Here is a 21,163-nt window from a genome sequence, read left to right on the forward strand (position 1 = left end):
TACCGTGATTATTTGTGGTCGATTATTGGGTTTGTTTTAAAAGAAAGAAGGAAATTAATGTTGTAAGGAAACAAAAAAAAAAAAAAACGAAACAAAACAAAACATGAAGAAATTACAGTTCGAGTGCACAGCTACCACTCAGGAATAAAAACACCACGTTTTGCTTATTTTTGATTTTATTATTATTTTTTTTTCTGTTGTAATTGAAAGAAGTTTTATTTTTAATCGTTTAAAAGATGTTTGCTTTTAATAATTTTTAGCATATACTATTGTATTCCAGTGGAATACTTTTTTTTTCTATTGCAAGTTTTATAATGCATGTATATATATGATTTGTTTTTTTTTCTTTTTTCTGGTAATTTCTTGTTTTGTTTGGATTTTGTTGTTGTTGTAATAATATTGAGCTTAACTTTGTTAACTTCCCTAAAAACACAATTTATGGTATACTTTTACCACAAGAATAAAAGTAGAATTTCTAGGAAATCCTTTACAAAAATGTTTCTCATAAATTTTGTTTAAATAATTTGCTGTTTATATCTTTAAATAAGGTGGGTTATGTTATTCTCATACGGGATTAAAGATCCTTTTAAAAACGAAAAGAAAAAATACGTGTAAAGTTGAAAATGTAAATATTCTGAAAATGATTTAAATTCGTTGTCTAGAAGTGTTAAGGTATTACACGTTGAGTGTACAATAATAAATTATATATATATATATATATATATATATATATATATATATATATATATATATATATATATATATATATATATATATATATATATATATATATATATATATATATATATATATATATATATATATATATATATATATATATATATATATATATATATATATATATATATATATATATATATATATATATATATATATATATATATATATATATATATATATATATATATATATATATATATATATATATATATATATATATATATATATATATATATATATATATATATATATATATATATATATATATATATATATATATATATATATATATACATAAAGATGAAAAAAAGGAATTAGTTTCCAACGCATAACAATTGCGACTCTCTATTCAAAAAATACCCCCCAAAACATAAAATTTAAAGTGGAAATTATATTATCGCCTACTATAACTATAACAATCTCACTCTTAGGCTCAATATCTTAATGTCTGAAGTTAAGCTTTTGGTTTTTTGTACTAATACTTAAAGTTAATATCCTCCTGTTCTATTTGTTTGGTTTTATTCTAGATTTTCTTTAGATTTATGTAGTGCATGTGTGGACTTTAATGGTGAAAAGATTTTATGGAAATTCGGCAAAATGGTTATTACTACATAAACTAATTTTTGGATAAGTTAATAAATAAAATTTTATTATATAATTATTGCAATCCATGTATACGTATATATATAGATGTTTGTACACTTATTGCTTTTAATATTCTATCGTCTAACCTTTAAGTATTTTATAAAGAAGGGCAATAAGTATATATTTACTAATATAGATTTCTTGGGAAATATTTTAGATTTTTTTTCTTATTTTTGTCTTCGCCTATTCTACTGAAGAGAGAAGCTTTCCTATTTATTGCATTTTGTTAAAGCAAAAGAAAAAAATCTAATTATATATTGGTTATTATTCTTGTCCTTTGAAAGGTTATTGTGTATGTGGATATTCCACAAGATCGTCCTCAATCCTTGGATGAAGACCATTTGTAATCCTAGTAATATTTATGAGTACGAGTAACAGAGAATCACCACCGATTCAAATGATAAATAAACGAACTTAAAAGGTCCCATTTGATTACGTATATATGTATCCCTATCTGTCTGTCTGTGTATATATATTTCTTTTTTAGAATTTTTACGTAATCCTTAGTACATGTGAATTCTAGAGTGTGTAGATAGGTGTGTTTGTTTTGGTTAAAGAGTATTGATATCTTAAGTTATCAACTGATCCATACGATTTTAAAAAATCTTTGGTTTGTGTTGTTAGAAGCATTTTCAGAATATTTAAATTTCATCCAAATTTTAGTCAACAATTCTAACTTAAGCTAAGAAAACAACGAAAAAATCTAAAACAAAAAAATTGGCTAAAATCAGTAAACTGTATGGCAAAAATAAATACGCGCGAATACAAATTTCATAATTATTAATAATAAATTAATTTAGTTAATTTTACTACAAGACATGTTAAAATAATTTAAAATAAATTGGAATTTCTAGCATAATACTTTTAAAGTACATTATAATCTCATCTGTTCGTCTCATTATTAGCATTATCATTGGCATTATGATCATTGTTCTTCTATGCTATGTATAAATTTAACACAATCTCAGTTTCGTTTCAAAATTCTTTGTTTGATTTTGCACTTGGTAAATTAAAATTAAGACTACGGCCTATGAAAACATATTCGTCCGATTTTTGATTAGATAATTTTTATATCGTGTTTAGCTTTTCACAATACTTTGTTTTGTTAAAAAGAAATTTCGTTTTTTAGATACTAATTTCCCCATAATTTTTGTTTCTCTAATTTTTACAATTTTAATTAAAGCGCAAAATTTATCTTCCATAATTATCTAAATGTTATTAAGTTAACGGCTACTAAGAGGATAAGTTTGAGGGGAAGTAGGACTGAGTGTGAGAAAATACTATTTGCAAATATGTTGAAATATACGTAAGAGAATCAGCTGCAAAGTTGGCCAGATCCTCGTTATTATATCTATATATTTATGTAGATTTGGATTTAAGTATTCGGTATTCAGTAGTAGATATATATAGAGAGAGAGTATATGTGAAAATACCTATTTGTTATTGTTAGGTTGGCTATTTGAGTTATTCCATTTAGTCATATATGTTTTATTATTGGATAAGTTTGAGAGACGATTATTTGAGAGAGAGAGAGAGAGAAAGAGCAGAGATTAAGACAGTGAGACGAAAAAACTTTACTACTCTATTTGTATATGGTTTATTTACTTGACTACATATAAAATTGATCACATATGTACATAATGACTGAAGAAACGATCTTTTATGTCTGCATGCTTAATCTTACAATGGGCTTTCATGTTATCTCGACGCGTGAATTTCTGTCCGCAGACAGGACACTCATGACTCTGGGGTCTGTGGATGTTGGCATGATGCCAACGATTCGAAACGATTTTATTGCAGCTGACGCAACGATATAGAGTCGGCAAAGTGCCAGACAATTGAACAAAAAGTAGAGAATAATCGATATTATGGTCGCGTCTGTTGGCGGCTGCTGCAGCTGCTGCCGCTGCTGCGGCCGATGAAGCAGAAGCTGAAGAGGTTGATGAGGACGTATTTGTAAGATGATCACTTTCATGGACTGCGCCTGCGGTTTGCATTGCTGCTGCTGTTGACGAAACCATAGTGGAATTCGTACAGTGGTGGAGTTTGGGATGGTGGCCATGATGATAGCTTCCATGTTGTTGGGCAGCAGCATGATGATGGTGATGGTGGATACTGGTGTTAGACGACTGTTGTTGCTCTTGGGCATGATGATGATGCTGTTGTAATGCATACATATGCTGTTGATGTTGCAACGATGCCGATGAGGCACTAGACGCTGTTGGAGAAAGAGCAGCAGCTGCCGCTTCAGCGGCCACAAATGTATCCAAAGAGGATGATCCAGAGCGGCCCAAGTTGATAACACTTTGCGGTGCTGCCGCAACATGTTGTTGATGTTGGGTATGCGCCTCGTGGTGATGAGCATGATGATGCATATGCCGATGTGACGTTGAGGGTTGGGGCGAGTGTTCCAAGGGATGTTGCATCTCCTGGTGTTGCATATACATCTCACTTCGTTGGTGACACCTCAATTTCGTCATACTCACTTCATCATTTTTATAATGGCAACTGTAATTATTTTCCATGCTTATCTCTTCACTATCCACATCAACAGGGGCATCCGAGACCTCAGCATAATGACCATCACCGTGTCGGGCAATATAGCGCCGCCTTTCATTAGTGCAATGCTGCAGATTTTGGACTCGTTCGTCACTTGCCACCTCGGCACTATCATCGTCCACATGATCCACATCGCGTGAACTATCGTGTAGTTGTCCATCATTGCCATGGTCTCCAGCATTATTAATACCTCTGCTACCACCGCTGCCCCCACCATCACCTTCACCTCCTCCACCATCAACAACTTCACCTGTAAACATTTTGGTATTATGCATATTCTCGAGTTATTATCCAACAAAATACTAGGAACATAGTATGTGGTAGGTAGGTGGTGGATAAGTCAATTGCGACAATAGGAGGATGTATTGAGATTTATTTTTTTGATTGTACTTTAAAGTATGTGGTGGTGGTGGTAGTAAATAATGAGTTTTGCTATCACGGGAAGAATATAGCCAAATTCGTATGTATTTACTAAGGGAGAGAAAAGCAGGTGAAGTCCGAGATTTTTTTGTTCTTGTTTTGGAGCAGGTTATCAGTTCAGTTTGTTTCGGTTTTTGTGGTGTTCTGTACTTTCAATTGAAAAAAGCAGAGGCGTCGTAATTATTTCATTATCCTGCAATTCACTCATGCCGCCATCTGCTGTGTTAAGCGATACTCTTGGTTGCCGATATCCATTGGTAAAGGATTGGCAGTAGGCGTTGGAAAAATGAAATAATTAGTTACCCTAGGGGCGGAGTCACTCTAAACGTGTGTAGGTGTGTGAGTCTGTGTGTGTCACAGTGTTTAAAATACCAATTGTAGTCGTGTTTCGCAGGAAGATGTTCTTTTTGTTTTTTTTTTTTTTCAATTAAGATAAGTTCTAAATTATAGGATTTAACAAAGAAATGCATCTAGATTATTAATTATTATCGTTTAAATGCAAACTTAAAAATAATAAAAGTAAGTACTAACAACAGTCAACTACATTTTTAATTGAGTTTTGTTTTTACTAAATCAGTTTCCGGGTTTGAGGGTTGGTTTATTATGTTTGTATAAATATATATATATATATATATATATATATATATATATATATATATATATATATATATATATATATATATATATATATATATATATATATATATATATATATATATATATATATATATATATATATATATATATATATATATATATATATATATATATATATATATATATATATATATATATATACATTATTTATTTATTTATTTATGTATGTATGTATATTTGTGTTCGGCTGTTGTTTTATATATCTAGGTTTTGTTGTTCTTTGTTTTTTTTGTTTTCTTTTTTGATTTTGTTAGATATTGTATAAAAAGTTGGTATAGCATAAAATAAACTAATGTGTATTAAATTGTCTCTATTTAAAAAGGAACATGTTTCAAATTAACCAATAAAAAACGGAAAACTAATGTTAACGCATTTTAAGAACGCAACTCGGTAAAAGGATACACTGGAGGAAGGCTAGGCTAGGCTAGGTTGGGCAATGCTAGGTTTTGCCAGGGTATATATACGTATTATATAAAATGACAAAGAATGTAAATAAAAAAATATAGTTTTTTTTTTAACAAAACAAAGTACTGTGTAAATAATAATAGTAATCAAAATTGGTGGTGGTAGGTAACTTAAATTTAAAGCCAGCGCAAATAAATAAATAAATAATAATAATAATTACATATGTAAAAAACAACAATAATTCAAACAAAACTGCCAGGAGTTCAAAAAAAATCATATATAATAAAAAATAATAAGGTCAAATTGAATTGAATCAAATTGTGGTTGTTGGGGGGTGAGTGTATTCTGGGTGTACAAGTCTCTCTCATCACATCACAAATGTATGGTATATGTCTGTATATGTCGTTTTATACAAACTTTATTTTCTTGCATTGACATATTGATGATTACCATAATCAAATGGGAGCTTCGTATATTTCTATGCAATTTATTCCGTTAATCATCTTTGTGTGTTTGCGCTATATCATTATACAGTGGCGACACCTACACGAGGCGATACGACAATGATAAGTGCGATACTTTTGCATGTTTCAATGTTGCAACAGTTTTCTATCGTTTGTTTTGTGTTTGTTATAACTTTTTTTGTTTGTTCTTATTTGATTAAGATTAGTAATGTTAAGTACCACCTGCATTTGGCAATGCGTTTCCTAATCAAGATGTATAAAAATAAAACTTCTTTCCTTCTTTTCAAGATACTGACATCTTTTATGGCTCCTTTTGTTTCGAGGCCACAAAGAGCATCAAAGCAAACAAACACGTCCATACAAATGCCTAGAAAAGCACACACACACACTCGGATACACATCCATTTAATATAGAAAAATGCGTGTCCTTGGTGCATAAATGTCCTCGTTATGTTTAATTTGCTTTGTATGTTCGTATCTGTATGATTTGTTTCTCATTAATAGATTTGCATTTTTTTGTAAATAAAAACCAATTAAAATAAATCTTTTGTTTTATGGCAAAAGACAAAAATAAAAAACGAAACTAATGGAATAAATAAAATATGGTGTGCTGCAGTTTTAGATTTCAATTCAGATATTAATTTCTTAAAATGCTTCATTTTAAGTTATAGTGTTAGACTTTGTTGCTCGTTTGATATTTATAATAACAATATAAATAAAAGTAAAGACGGCACAATATTAGTTAGTAGAAACAAACATTAAGGTGAAGTTAAAAGAAATTTGTTTTGTTTTGTTTAATACTATAATAAAAACAAACAGTATTAAAAATAAACATTTTTTAGCAGATACACACACTTCTTAGCTTCATGTTTTTGATGTTTTGTTTTTTTTTTTTTTTTTTTTTTGGTTTTCCTTTTGATTCAATTATTATTCATGTTTAACAGCCAATCAGTAAAGGCCGAAAATTAAATTGGGCTTACATGAATATTTTAGAGTCAACATTGATTGAACATAAAATGTAAAACAATAATAATACACAGCTTATTAAGAATTTGTTTTTGAAAATCAAATAAACAACAAATACACAAAACATTAAATGAAAACTTAAGATCACATTTAATTTAATAAATATTTACTAAATTTGAATACTTTTTGTTTTATATTTTTATTTCTGTTTGTTTATTATTTATTGATAAGTTGCAACATTAAGACAAAAAGTAGAGGAAAATATAATTAAAGTATGTTGTGGTTGATGGTGTTATTGATAGTGGAGGTGTTGATGAAGACCAAAAAAGAAACTTAAGGATAATATGGCAGCATTCATAAAATTTAACCATTAACTTGGCTACATTGTTTTGAATCTTATTCATTATTCATTGAGGCAATTCATTAGTTCGTAAGTATTAATACAAAGTACGATTAAATTGGTTTTTGTGTATACGACTCAGTCATCGATACTCCGATAGTGAATATCTATGTGAATAGCTTGTTGTTGTTATACAGATATAAATATAGCTCAATACCAATTTTTTCAAATAAATCTGTAAACCATTCAAAGGTTCAAAAATAAAAGCCAGGAAACGGAGTTAACCCAACAGGTTGTGTCGATCTATGAGATAGATTTGTGAACGGTTATAAGATTGTATCGATTATGTCGTCGTACGTGAATTATGATGTGACCAACGAATAGTACGGCGCATGAGCGCCTTGTAGGCGGCTTTGTGTGAGGTCTTCAATCTCCGATGTCTTATGACATGGAGTGGTTTGAATTTCATAGTCTTATTCAAACCTCTATAGTATAACGGTTTTTCTTCCATTGTCTTAACCCTCTAATGCCCCAATTTTTTACAGTTGATTAAATTTTCAATGTTAACGACACGAAATCAAGAAAACTAAACAGGAAAAATTTATACGGTAAAATTCTGTATATGCTGCAAAGCCTCTTGAACAGTTTAAACTAAGTTTTCTTTTTATTTTACCAATTTTTGTTATCTTAAGGTGCCTTATTCTAAAAGCTTCCTTATTAAATGAAGCCTGCCTAAAGACGGGATTGGGCATTAGTGGGTTAAACACAAACAAGTCTTGTCCATGAAATACAAATGCGAGTTTTGCTTAGCATATATATAGATGCATTTCTCTGATAGGACGATGAAAATGAACTTCAATATTATTGAACGGGTCGATTGTTAACTTCACTGAAAAAAACAGTGAACCCACCAGGAAAAAAATTATTTATATTATTTTTAGAAATTTTTAATTAAACAGCATTACAAACGCCGATATCATAAAAAATTGTCGACAAATTGAAGAAAATTTATTAGACATAATTTATTTTTTTACTTGATAAAGAAAATTTTGTAGTTTGAAGGAAAAAATTGGAGTTCAAAACTGCAAGATATCTTTAATGCCGTACCAAGTTCAAGATTGGTGCATGTAGTAAAATTTACAATTTTTAAGAAATAATGAATTACTTTTGAGAAGTACGAAATTAGTAAATCTGTATGCTTTATTTGTTTATAATTTTTCCCCGTTTTTTAGTTCATTTAAGTAAGGTACGCAAAAAATTATTAGAGTAAAAGAAACTTTCTCCAAACATAATAATACCATGAACTGAACTAAAGTTAAAATGTATTTAGTGAAATATAGGGTTCATTTTCTTTTTGAGTGTACTCACATTTCATATCAAATGAGATTTATTTGAACTGCCAATAGTTGATCAACATTTACAAAAGAAAAAAAAACCTATTTTGAAAGATGTATCGTATGAATATCTTTAGTTTATCGGAATATTTTAGTTTAGGGGAATAAGTTTTTTTTTTTAAATGGAAGGTCATTTGATTGTGATTACTAGGTGAAGAATTGCTAACTTAATAAATCTCAAATTGTAAACATTAGAGATTGAACCCATAATGAACTTTAGATTGTGCTATATATTAGTCAGTAGAAGAAGGGTTAATTCCAGAGGGCTTTAACTACGCTAAGCTAAGGTAAGCTTTCATTAATAATATGAAGATCTTCGTTAACAAAATGCATTCCCTACATAAATAAATATTTATCATTATTGTTTAATTTTTTCTATTGATAAAACAGATTCATTAATATTACGAATTAAAAAACATTCAATTAAATTTAATTGATTCAACAAATTTTTTAATTGAAACAAAAATCAATCACAAAAATTAATAGTATCAATTAATTTTTTAATTGATACTATCATTTCTGTGACTGAAGATATTTCAATTAAAAAATTAATTAGATCAATTAATTTCGTGATTGAATCAGATTTTTTTTGTGTGTATTATGAGTTAATACAATTCACTTTGGATCATTAAATAGTTACTAAATGAAACTGCAAAAATACATAAAATTATGCATATCCACGCAATACGAATGCAGTTTGTGAGTAGCATTCATCCGTTGTTAGTGTTGCGAGGTGCTTGCTTTGGAGGGATTTTTTGGGGCGATTTTTAGCGATAAAACATCTATATCCTGATGCAATGAAAAATTGAAATAATTCTCAACCAAATTCTGGCATAAATTTGGATTTAGCAAATGCGGGAGATTAAACCAAGTTCCGAAGCAAGTATACATTAGCATTACTTTCGTTACCCTTTACAAACGCTTCTCTTGAAAGGGCATGTGCACTGTTCAACATAGTTAAAAAAAAACAAACAAATTAAGAAATCGTATGTTAACTTCAATGCCTGAAAACATTTTAAGAGTTAAATATTCCTGATGTGTGTAATAATTTAACACCTACAAGTGAAATAATTAAATTATTTACTTCCAACAATTGGACATTTTTGGCGAACAATGTATATGTTTACTGAATTTTAAGGCTGTTTGTTCTATACGATTTTTTTTTTATTTTTAATCATAAAAAATTCTATGTTTGTTATGATTTAGTGAATTTTATTTTGTACTTTTTCACTTATATATATTTTTTTTTTTAATTAATTTGAACAAACAATTATATGTATAAATATTTGTTTACTTGCTTTTCAAATGGGAATATATATTGTATTATTATATTTCATGTTAAATTGAATTTTAAGTTAAGTTTATCACTACAGAGTTTTTTGCACAAAATTTGTAAATCCATTTTGTACTTATTTACATTTATTCCTGCTTGAGGGTTTTTGAAGAACCAAAATGTAGAACAATTTAGTAGTTTCGTTTTAATATATGGGGAAGGTTCATAAATTACCTGATAACACTGTCGTGGCCAATCGAATTGACAAAATGTAGCTTTGCACTGCAAAGCTGAAGCACTAGAAGTCTATGGAAACATAATGACATGGAGTTTACGTCAGTGTGTCTCTCAAATGTATTGCCGTTTTGACAAATCTCTGAATTAAAAACCACAAAAGCTATATCAAACTGATAATAGAAAACTGAAAAAGAAGGTATGTATTTATTAAAGCGAATATTTAGTTTCCCTATATCCCTCTACACGTTAACATTTGTTCTCTTTTATTCAGAGCACAAGGTTGTATCTTGTGACTAGATTGTTTTTGGTGGCTATTTAAGTGGAAGATAAGGTAAATGTTTTAGTTTGTTTTTAATATTTTGAATACATTTTGAAAAACATATCTGTGGACTTCTTGTGGAACAACAATGTTTTACTCATAATTATGGCGTTTTGTTTTCTTGTAAAAGATGCGCACTTTTTTTTGCAAAAAAGTGCGAAAAGGCTTCGAATTCCATTGTGAAAATAGCTCCACGTATAGAGGCAAATTACGGGCATTTTCAGCACTGCCAACAAACGAGAGTGCTGCGATTGCCCTGTTTCCTTCTTTGAATTCTTTTCTGCCCGCTGAAATGATAGCATTTTTTAGGTTGCTGGTAACATTTTAAAAATGCGCGTTCTGTACAGACAAAATGAAGGCAAATCACTTTTTTCAGAAAAGAAAACACCATTAGATTTCTCCCTAAATTTTGTTGTTTTGTCAAATGCATCGTTGCCATTTTGATTCGATGGGAATAGCATTGTTTCAAAAAAGTTTTGTTTTTTTTTTTTGTTAATTCTGTCCGATGGTCAGACCAAATGGAATTTGGTCCATTTTCATCAAATTTGTCAAATTCGATATACAAAGTTTTGTCAAAACTATAGTTACTATTTTCAATACTCTACCAAATGAATAATAAATAAATTTTTCTTTTCAAAGAGCAGAATTCTTGATTCGTCGGTTGCTTTTTAACATCGATAATTTCCCAGCAAAAAATGGAGCGCTATTTCAGCAGGATTGTAAAAGAGAGAGAGAGAGAGAGAGAGAGAGAGGCAGTACCAACTGTTACAAAACAACCGAATCAGGACCGATTTTTGTGGGCGATGTCCAGATTTAGAGCAACTTCTACATAGCGCTGATATAATTGCTCATTTTAATAGAAATATTTCTCAGAAGTAATATATAATCTTGAATATAGCATTGTTGGCGTGAAGGAAAACAGCACTACCTTTCATGCATCTATACTGCATGAATTGGTTGCAATAACGTAAACGAATGATCATAAACTAGTTTGATTACTCGTTTACGTTATTGCCACCGATTCATGCAGTGTGGATGCACTGCCTACTTTATTGTATACCAAAAAGCGCAACTAAACTCTTACTGCTGAAGTATTTTTTGCTGGGTTCAAAAGGCTTTTATAGTGTACTCTGTTAATGCTTTATAAACCTTTTATTTTTAAGTTGTGTAGAAATCTTAAATTTCTCTGAAACGGGAGATAGAACTATACGAGGCCTATATTAAAAATGAAGTGCATTTTTCTTTGAAAATCGACCTTTGGTCCGATTTTGGTCTAAAGACATAGTTGTGGCAACGGTGGTCAAAAGTCCACAGATGGTATTCTTCTTTTCAAGTGTAATCAAAATGCTGTTATTTTGACGTAATCCAGAAGAACTGTTTAAGACGACATCATATTTTTGGTACATGTTATATTATTTAGGTTTATTCTTCAAAGTCAAGCATGAATTAAACGTATAAAGTCGTAATATATATATATTAATTATTAAAATGAAATGTCAACACGCATATAATGAACACAATCATCAATACACTGATATATATATTCATTTATTTAACAATGGAAAGGAATTGCTACAATGAAGTCTCATCATCATTACAACGAAAATGTTCATTTTCATTTACAATTATTTTCAAAAATATCACGAAGAAATTCATCTTATTATAAAAGTTTTTCTTTACAGTGGTTTTTAGATATAAAAACTCAACTTTTATGACTGATGTATAGGATTGAAGAACATTTGGCCAGTCCAAGTTGTATAGCTAAATTATTATCCAATGGATGATCTAATAAGTCGATTGACTTTGATCTCAAGATCAAATGAAGATGAGAATAGCTTATGAATTTTCCAATCAAGGTTTTCTAGAATAATGCAGATGAGAAGCTGTTTAGTGAAGCTATTCTATGTAATATGGTTATTTACGGTGTGATTGAATATGAACTTTAATGTTATTTATTATGTTATCCTCTCACATAGAATGGGTGGTTGGTGAGTTATTGGTTTTACGTATTGTAAGGTATTATATCTAGAGCCAATTATTGATGTCGTAACGCACATAGTTTCATTCTTATAAACTATCATTTTTTTTATCTCACTTGTCTACCAAAACAGATGTAAAACGGAGGCATTTTCATTATTATTTATTATTATTATTATTGATAATAATATCATAATTGAATAAATTTGGAATAAAGATGTCGGTCGATAGCTTAAAATATCACTACGATGTTAGGTTGGTTAACGCTTGACGAAATACATGTTATGTTTTCTTTTTTTAGTTCATTGTCGGCATGTCGCAAAAGGAAAGTTATTCGGTTGATGTTTTATATGAATGTTAAACACAAAAAGTTTTTCGTTTTGTTTTTTGAAAGTAATTAATTAATAAAATGAAAATCACTTAGGAAAATTATTATAAAAATACACAAAACTAAATAAACTAAAATTATAAAAAGGAAAGGGAAAAAGTGTGCTGCACAGGACAGAACAGAAAAGTTAACTAAAATAAAAAACAAATAGACTAAAGAAGAAAAATAAATTACTTAAATAAAATGGATTAGACAAATGCAAAAAAAAAAATATATATATATATATGTAATTTAATAAAAAATAAAAGAAAATATGAGAAAATAAATGTACTTAGTAGAAATAGAAAGAGGAAAGGGAGCAAGAGAATTCTATAAAGAGAATAGTATTCACATGCAGCATGCAATAATCGGCAGAACTAATTCGATCGCATCTTTTTTTTTTTAATTAATATATATACTTATGTAATTCAAATAAGCTTTTTATATAATATATAAAACGGTGATCTAAGGGAGATTTAGAGAGATTAGCTTGTTTCAATTACATACATACATATGTATTAATTTTTAATAATGTAATTTTGTCCTGTATAGTAAATAGAAATATTAAAGGAACTTTGATTTGATTAAAAACAAAATTCTCAATTTATATAGACTGCAAAAAAATCAAATTAAAGCCTTAGTCAAATTTAGTCGGTGTTTATAGGTTTCTCTGTTTGCCATAATTATCGAAAAATCCTGATTGGGTAGGAGAGGTGTTGATATGTTTTGTACTTTGATTGAAGTAAATGAGAAAAAAATTTACAGTGTCTTTTATAAAATATTTTTATGGGCTGGGCTATGGATATCCAAATTGAAAACTCTAATTTGGTATTTGATTGCCTCTTGTTTTTTTTTTAATAAGTCTGTTATTCCTTGTTTGTAGATTTTATTGTAAATGTGGTGAACGAAGAATTCGTTTTTTTTTTTAATAAATATAAAGCAGATTTAAAGGGAAGAATCCCATTGTTTATGTTTATGATTGCTACATAAAATTCTAAACAATACATGTATATATAAAATTTCTATACAATATTTTTATTTTATATGGTTTTATAGTTATTTGTGTTTTTCTTTCTTTCGGAAACTACATCACCATCACTAGAGGCATTGTGATAATCTAATAATTTGATACAAAACAAAAATCATCCAGGCTATATTGAGATTTTCTAAATTTGTTTAACATGCCAACTAAAACCAAATTAATAAAAAAAAAATATCAAGAAGATTGTAGTGTCATTATAAATATGTATACTATACAAATACATATTGGTATTTGAATTTGCTTACGTTGGTGGTATGGATGTAAGCATAGGTTGTAAGTAAGAATTTTAACGAGGTCATTACAATATCATTGAACCAAACCAGGATGTATCATAAATACCCGAAACTCTTTGTTATCTTTCTTAACATATTAGATTACAAATGAAATGCGTTTGAGACTTCTGAACTATTATTATACTGAGCATATTTGTTGTCATTTATTTTCAGCGGAAGAAACATGGGAACCACCGTGGTGCAATGGTTAGCATGCCCGCCTTGCATACACAAGGTCGTGGGTTCGATTCCTGCTACGACCGAACACCAAAAAGTTTTTCAGCGGTGGATTATCCCACCTCAGTAATGCTGGTGACATTTCTGAGGGTTTCAAAGCTTCTCTAAGTGGTTTCACTGGAATGTGGAACGCCGTTCGGGGTCGGCTATAAAAAGGAGGTCCCTTGTCATTGAGCTTAACATGGAATCGGGCAGCACTCAGTGATAAGAGAGAAGTTCACCACTGTGGTATCACAATGGACTGAATAGTCTAAGTGAGCCTGATACATCGGGCTGCCACATAACCTAACCTAACCTAACATAGAAGACTTCTATCCCATTAATGGGTCCGATTTGGTTCTACCATGATCCTCTATGTGCAAGACGCGCATGATAACCGAAAAATTATCCTGCTCATAGCAGCCGATAAGTTAGAAGGTTATAGAATGACAGTAGAATTCTTACGTGAGGATTATTTGAGTAATCATCTCCCCTCGCCAGATCTATACTAAATTCGAACTATGGAAATTCGAACTAGCCAGCGATGAAGGTTAGATAGGGTTAGATATAGTGGCAGTCCGATATTCAGGCTCACTTAGAATATTCTGTCCATTGTTATACCAGAGAGGTCAACTTCTCTCTTATAACTTAATATTATCAATTCCTTAATCTTCATGTCCAATAAGCTCGTATGAAAATTGTAATAATATGTAGTGCAAAATGTTTAACCAACCCGATTCACCTCAGTATTCAATTTCTACCCACAATATGTTAATGTAGAAAATAGTTTTCCTAAACTTATTTGAAAAGTTTTTGAAGTTTTCACTGAATGCGACTATTGATAAATAGGTGCCAATTGAATTCACAGAAAGTCTAGATACCGAACAATTTCTTTTGAACCATTTTCTAATGTGTACACTGAAAAGGAACATATAGTCGTGATCAAAAATATTTTGAATACGATTTCGACTTAGCATTGAAAACGCATTTCAAACGCTGATACATGACCAAAAATCGATAAACTTTTCAATGAAGGTGATTTGTACCAAGATCTAGGTGATTTGACTTTGAAATTGGTATCTTTTCATAAAAGAATGAAATATTTTAGAAATTAAAACGAATTCACGAATTTCTAAAAATTGTTAGAATGTTCTACTGCAGATTTAAAAGGGTTAAAATGGTCATTATTTGGTGCCAACGAGTTGTTTTGTGAGATGGTATAACTTCGCACATGATAGTTAAAATGTACACCAGGACTTTAAATATTCCTTGTTTTAAGTATATATACGGCCGTAAGTTCGGCCAGGCAGAATCTTATGTACCATCCATCATGGATTGCGCAGAAACTTCTACTAAAGACTGTCACCCACAATCGAATTACTTAGGTTGTGGTAATACTTGCCGATGACAAGGTAACTTAAAACTTCTGAATTTCGTCTTCTAAATTGTAAGTTAATACGCGGTATATATAAGACAAAAAAAGGCAAATTAAATACCTACACTGAAAAAACAGTGAACCCACCAGGAAGAAAACTTTCGGTTAATTTTAGAAAATTTTAAATATTTGTAGAAAATTTTAACTAAACAGTATTACAAACGTTGGCAACACCCCGATGTCATAAAAATAAGTAAATATTTTTCGACGAATTCAAGAAAATTTATTAGACATAACTAAGTTTTTTCACTTGTTAAAGAAAATTTTGTAGTTTGAAGGAAAAATTTGGAGTTCAAAATTGCAAGAATGTCTTTAGTGACATACGAAGTTCATGATGGGCGCATTTTTGGTAAAATTTACAAATTTAAAGAAATTCTGAACTATTTTGTGGAAGACACAAATTTAGTTAATCTTTATGCTTCATTTGAGTATATTTTTTTCCTCGGTTTTAGTCAATTTAACTAACGTACACAAAAAATTATGAGAGTAAAGGAAACTTTCTCCAAACATAATAATTCCATGAACTAAAATAAAGTTAAATTGGCTTTAGTGAAATAGAGAGTTCACTTTTTTTTGAGTGTATATAATTCAGTTCTTGACCGGTATATATAGGGTAGTCTAAACACAATTATAAATTTTTCGCGATAATTAAAGAATTTGGCAACCATATACTAGCGCAATGTACCAAAATTTCAACCGAATCGGATGAAAGTTGCTCATCCAAGAGGCTCCGGAGGTCAAATTTGGGGATCGGTTTATATGGGCGCTATATATATTTATGGACCGGTATGGTCTAATTTTTGCATGGTTGGTAGTGTTAATATACTTACACAAAATACCAAATTTCAACTGAATCGGATGAAATTTGCTCCTCTTAGAGGACCTGAAGGTCAAATTTGGGGGGTCGGTTTATATGGGGGCTATACGTAAAAGTGCTCCGATATGGCCCATTTGCAATACCATTCGACCTACACTGATAGAAAAAGTTTCGTTATATTAACGAAATGTGTCATTAAAAGTGAGCCAATGAAACAAATTCGTTAATACAACGAAATTTTTCGTTATTGTAACGAATCTTCTGTTAATCAACGTAATGTTTCGTACTATTAACGAATAATTTCATTGTCTTAATGAAAATGTTTCGTTATATCAATGACAAATTTTCGTTGGCTCAATTTTAATGAAATTTTCTTTGTGTGTACATCAATAACAACTATCAAGTTTCAAGTCGATGGCTTGTTTCGTTCGGAAGTTAGCGGGATTTCAACAGACGGACGTGGCTAGATCGACTCAGAATTTCACCACGACCTAAAATATATCTACTTTATGGGGTCTTAGGTCTTTATGACAAAGTTAATATACCCATCCTATGGTGGAGGGTATAAAAAGTGGAGTACATTTTCTATTTTCGAACGAGGTAGTTATTTTTTTCCTTTTCTGTGTATGTTCAGTGCTGATTTGATGTCGTGGACCTCATTGCTCGAATTATTACGAGACAAAAAAATCTACCGAACGCGTTGCAATATTCTCATGTTGCCTTTTTCTTCATTTACGTCAACCAAATTATCAAACATGTATGTCAAGACCGGCCTAATTTATATAACCCTCCAATTTTTAGTTTCGTTATTCTTAATTAAATTAAATATTAAATTAGACATTCGATTTGAATTACACAATCGATTATATTGGACGGAGTTTTCTTTTTTAGATTTTTTAGAGCTATCCAATATGTCTGATAAACTAATGAGGATCGGAAATCTGAAACAATGGTCTTCTGAACTCTTCGGCTGAGTTTTTAGTATTCTCCATTGTGATATCAGTCTAAGTGAGCCTGAAATATGGGGCTACCACTATACCTAATCTAGTATTAATTACGATATCAATTGATCCAATTAATTTTTAATTGAAATTGCTAAGCAACTAAAAATTTCAATTAAGGCGAAAAAGCGTAAAATTGCTCTAAAGATGTAAGTCTCTTTTATATTGCGTATTTCTTCATTTTTCAGCTCTTTTACCATGTGGAATAAAAGTACAAATTGGGACTCTACTTCATATATAAATAATGTCACATTTCAAGTAAAAAGTTTCTTTAAAATAAATTCTTGAAAGGCATGTCCAAGTTACAAAAAATCAACTAATTCAAGGACGATATCAATAATATTGAATATTTCTTTCCATTAAATGCCTGATACAATCTATACTCTACACTGAAAAAAAAACATACTCGGTTCCAAAGATTTTGTCTTTACTTTAAAAAATTTGGTATTGATTCCGAGCCAAAGAAGTTGAGAATACAAGTAAGGATACTTTTAAGACACAATTCTCTTTTAAATTTAGGTTTTGTGTACTTGCTTCTGGGAAGCAAATTTTAATTTTTTGCTTTCTCAGCTTCTTCATATGCTATCAAAGTCCTTTAAAAACGAGTTAACGGCAACTTTATTTTCCCAATTAGGACTCGACTTCCAGTAGTAATTATGCTATGTTTGAAGTAAAAAACTTCTTTAAAATAAAGTTTTGAAAAACATGTCCTATATTTGAACGATTTTTTGCTTTGTAATCAAGATGCAAAAAGACAACAAATTTAAAGACAATTTCATTAAAATTAAATTTTTGTGAATTATTAAAGTCCAGTTGACCTTAGCCTATAAATTTTTTCTTTCATGTTAAGATACCCATTTTTAAGTCAAATCACTTAATTATAAGGACAATACGACTTCATTGAAAAGTTTATTGTTTTTTGGACAAGGAAAATAACTTTATTTTAGAGAAATGCGTCTTCTATGCTAAGCAAATTTTGTATTCGTATTTTAAAGACATGAAATCTTTGACCTCACGACAATATTTTTTTCAGTGTATGACTACACATGTTTCCGTCCGGGTGAATGGCCCTTATCATACACAGAAAAAATATCACCAAAATATTTCCAATTAAAAAGTTGATTGAAGTTTTCAATTTTCTCAATAAATAAATTTTAAAATAAATTGAAACAATAAATGTTTTAATCAAGATAGAAAAATTAAGTTAATTAAGTCAATGAATGAAAATTATAACATTTTTAATCAAAAAAATAATTGATATAATTAACTTTTTAATCAAACTCGGAAGTCTAAGTCAATTAAAAAAGTGATGGATTTTTTTTTTAATTTTTGACTAAAAATTTATTTCAAACAATCAATTTTTTAAATCAACCTAAAAACACTAAGTCAGTTAATAAAGTAATTGAAAATAGTTACGTTTTTAATGAATGAGTTTTGCAATCAACATCAATTAAATTTCAATTAAAAATTTAATTGAAATTTGCTCGTGAAATCAATTAATTTTTTAATCAAGTATTTTTTAATTTCAATTTAAACTATCATTTTCGTAATTGAAGACATTTCAATTAAACAATAAATTGGATCAATTAATTTCGATATTGAATCAGAAAAAAAAATTTGTTTGTCATCATTATAGATCTGGATGGGGTAGATAACCCCATTAGGCCCCATGTGCTAATTTCTAATGGAGAAAACATATAGGAATTATCCCCTCGCAAATCGAATCATCTCTAATGTTCATCATCACTTCATATAACTACGAATTGCTTAATCTTATATTCTTGCTAAACAATAAATCTATTGTGCTTACGACAAATTTTTCAATGCCAATAGACCAAATAATAGAAAAATTTTATGAAAAATCTTTTAAATATTTTGCGCAAAATGTTTTGTATCCAACATTCAATATGTTTCTGTATTTTTGTTTTCGAATTAATCTTTCGGCGGTCAGTATAGTATCTGAAAATTTAGAATTGTAATTCTGTGTAGTTTGAGTTATATGGATAGAGAAAAATTTTGCGAATTCGTAGTCCAGAAGAGTGGGCATATTGCTATTGATTAGGTTAGGTATAGTGGCAGGCTCACTTACACTGAAAAACATATTGACCTAATATGAAAGATTATGCAGCGTAAATTTTAGGACACGCTATTTACACAATATTAAGGACAACTTTATTTAAAAGAAAGTTAATAGGACACGAATCTTTCAAAATTGTAGCCCCTCGTTAAAGTTGTATGTCCTTGATCAAAGGAAAATTTTCATTAAAGTAACGAAAAAACATTTTTAAATTAAATAAAATCGTTTTTAAATTCATTGATATATTGAGTCTTTAGATTTAAGATAAAAACGCTTCAAATACAGGCTAAGACAAATTTCGAAGATTTGGCATCTTTAGCTTAAGTTTTTTTTTTTTAATTAAGAAAACATTTTTCCCTTGAAGTATGTGTTATAATTTAGAATTTTAAACTGGCATTTATTTATACGTGAATATTTTTGTTAATATTTTCATGAATGAGATATTTATCTCAATTTCAATTTTCTTGATCCTACACTGAAAAAACAGTGAACCCACCAGGAAGAAATTTTTGATTAATTTTAGAAAATTTTGATTATTTTTAGAAAGTTTTAACTAAACAGTATTACAAACGCTGGCATCACGCCGATATCAAAAAAATAAGTAAATATTTTTCGACAAATTAAAGAAAATTTATTAGACGTAAATAATTTTTTTCACTTTTTAAAGAAAATTTTGTAGTTTGAAGGAAAAAATTGCAGTTCAAAATTGCAAGAATGTCTTTAGTGACATACGAAGTTCATGATGGACGCTTTTGTCGTAAAATTTACAAATCTGAAGAAATAATAGACTATTTTGTGAGAAATACGAATTTAGTAAATCTCTATGCTTAATTTGTGTATAATTTTTTCTCATCTTTTAGTTCATTTAACTAACGTACGCAAAAAATTATTAGAGTAAATGAAACTTTCTCCAAATATAATAATTTCATGAACTAAAATATAGTTAAATTAGCTTTAGTGAAATAGAGAGTTCACTTTTTTTTGAGTGTAGATATAAAGTTAAAAAGGTCCCTAAAAATGTCTTTATTTTAAAGAAGCTGCATCTTTGGCTCGGAATCAATACCAACATCCTTAAAGGAAGGTCAAAATCTTTGGATCCAAGTAAACTTTTTTTTAGTGTTTAAGAATGTTGCACTTTTTATTAGAATCGAAATCGCCATTAGATTATTCATACCACAGTGGTGAGTTTCTCTGTTACCACTGAGTGCTGCTCGATTTAGCTTGGGAACATAAACACATAGAAGCTTAGCAAGTGAGGATTCAGATTTGTAATTTTTTCCTCTATTCAAATATTTACATTTCTCATTCTTCTATGTTCTGTTACTGGCCATTGTCATTTGACATGCTATTAAACAAAACAAAAAAAGCCTAACGCATCTCATTTGTACTAATATAAAATATTAATTTATATATACATATTGTTTAAGTCATTTTATTAAAGCTTGTGTGGGTAAGTTTTTTTTTTTTTTTTTTTGATTAAAAAAAACAAAAAGTAATAAACTAAAGAAATAATAGGGAGGGGTGGAAACTACTTTCAAC

At 29.4% G+C, this 21,163-nt stretch overlaps 1 protein-coding gene across 14 annotated transcripts in view; it reads right to left on the reverse strand.

Annotated features, from left to right (window-relative positions):
- Nucleotides 1-21,163, reverse strand: part of fru (sex determination protein fruitless) — a 1,011,467-nt gene that overhangs the window by 16,778 nt on the left and 973,526 nt on the right. For 11 of the 14 annotated variants that reach the window (XM_075291181.1, XM_075291179.1, XM_075291180.1 and 8 more), the window contains one exon: nt 2,495-4,195. The exons of the other annotated variants lie outside the window; for them this stretch is intronic. In XM_075291181.1, the coding sequence (XP_075147296.1) occupies nt 3,012-4,195 (1,184 nt within the window). In that variant the 3' untranslated portion in view covers nt 2,495-3,011. Of the gene's footprint in view, nt 1-2,494; nt 4,196-21,163 lie in introns of those variants that run through there. 14 annotated transcript variants of the gene reach the window in all.

Source organism: Haematobia irritans, chromosome 1 (genome assembly GCF_050003625.1).
Source record: "Haematobia irritans isolate KBUSLIRL chromosome 1, ASM5000362v1, whole genome shotgun sequence".
In the NCBI taxonomy this organism is placed as follows: Eukaryota; Metazoa; Arthropoda; class Insecta; order Diptera; family Muscidae; genus Haematobia; species Haematobia irritans.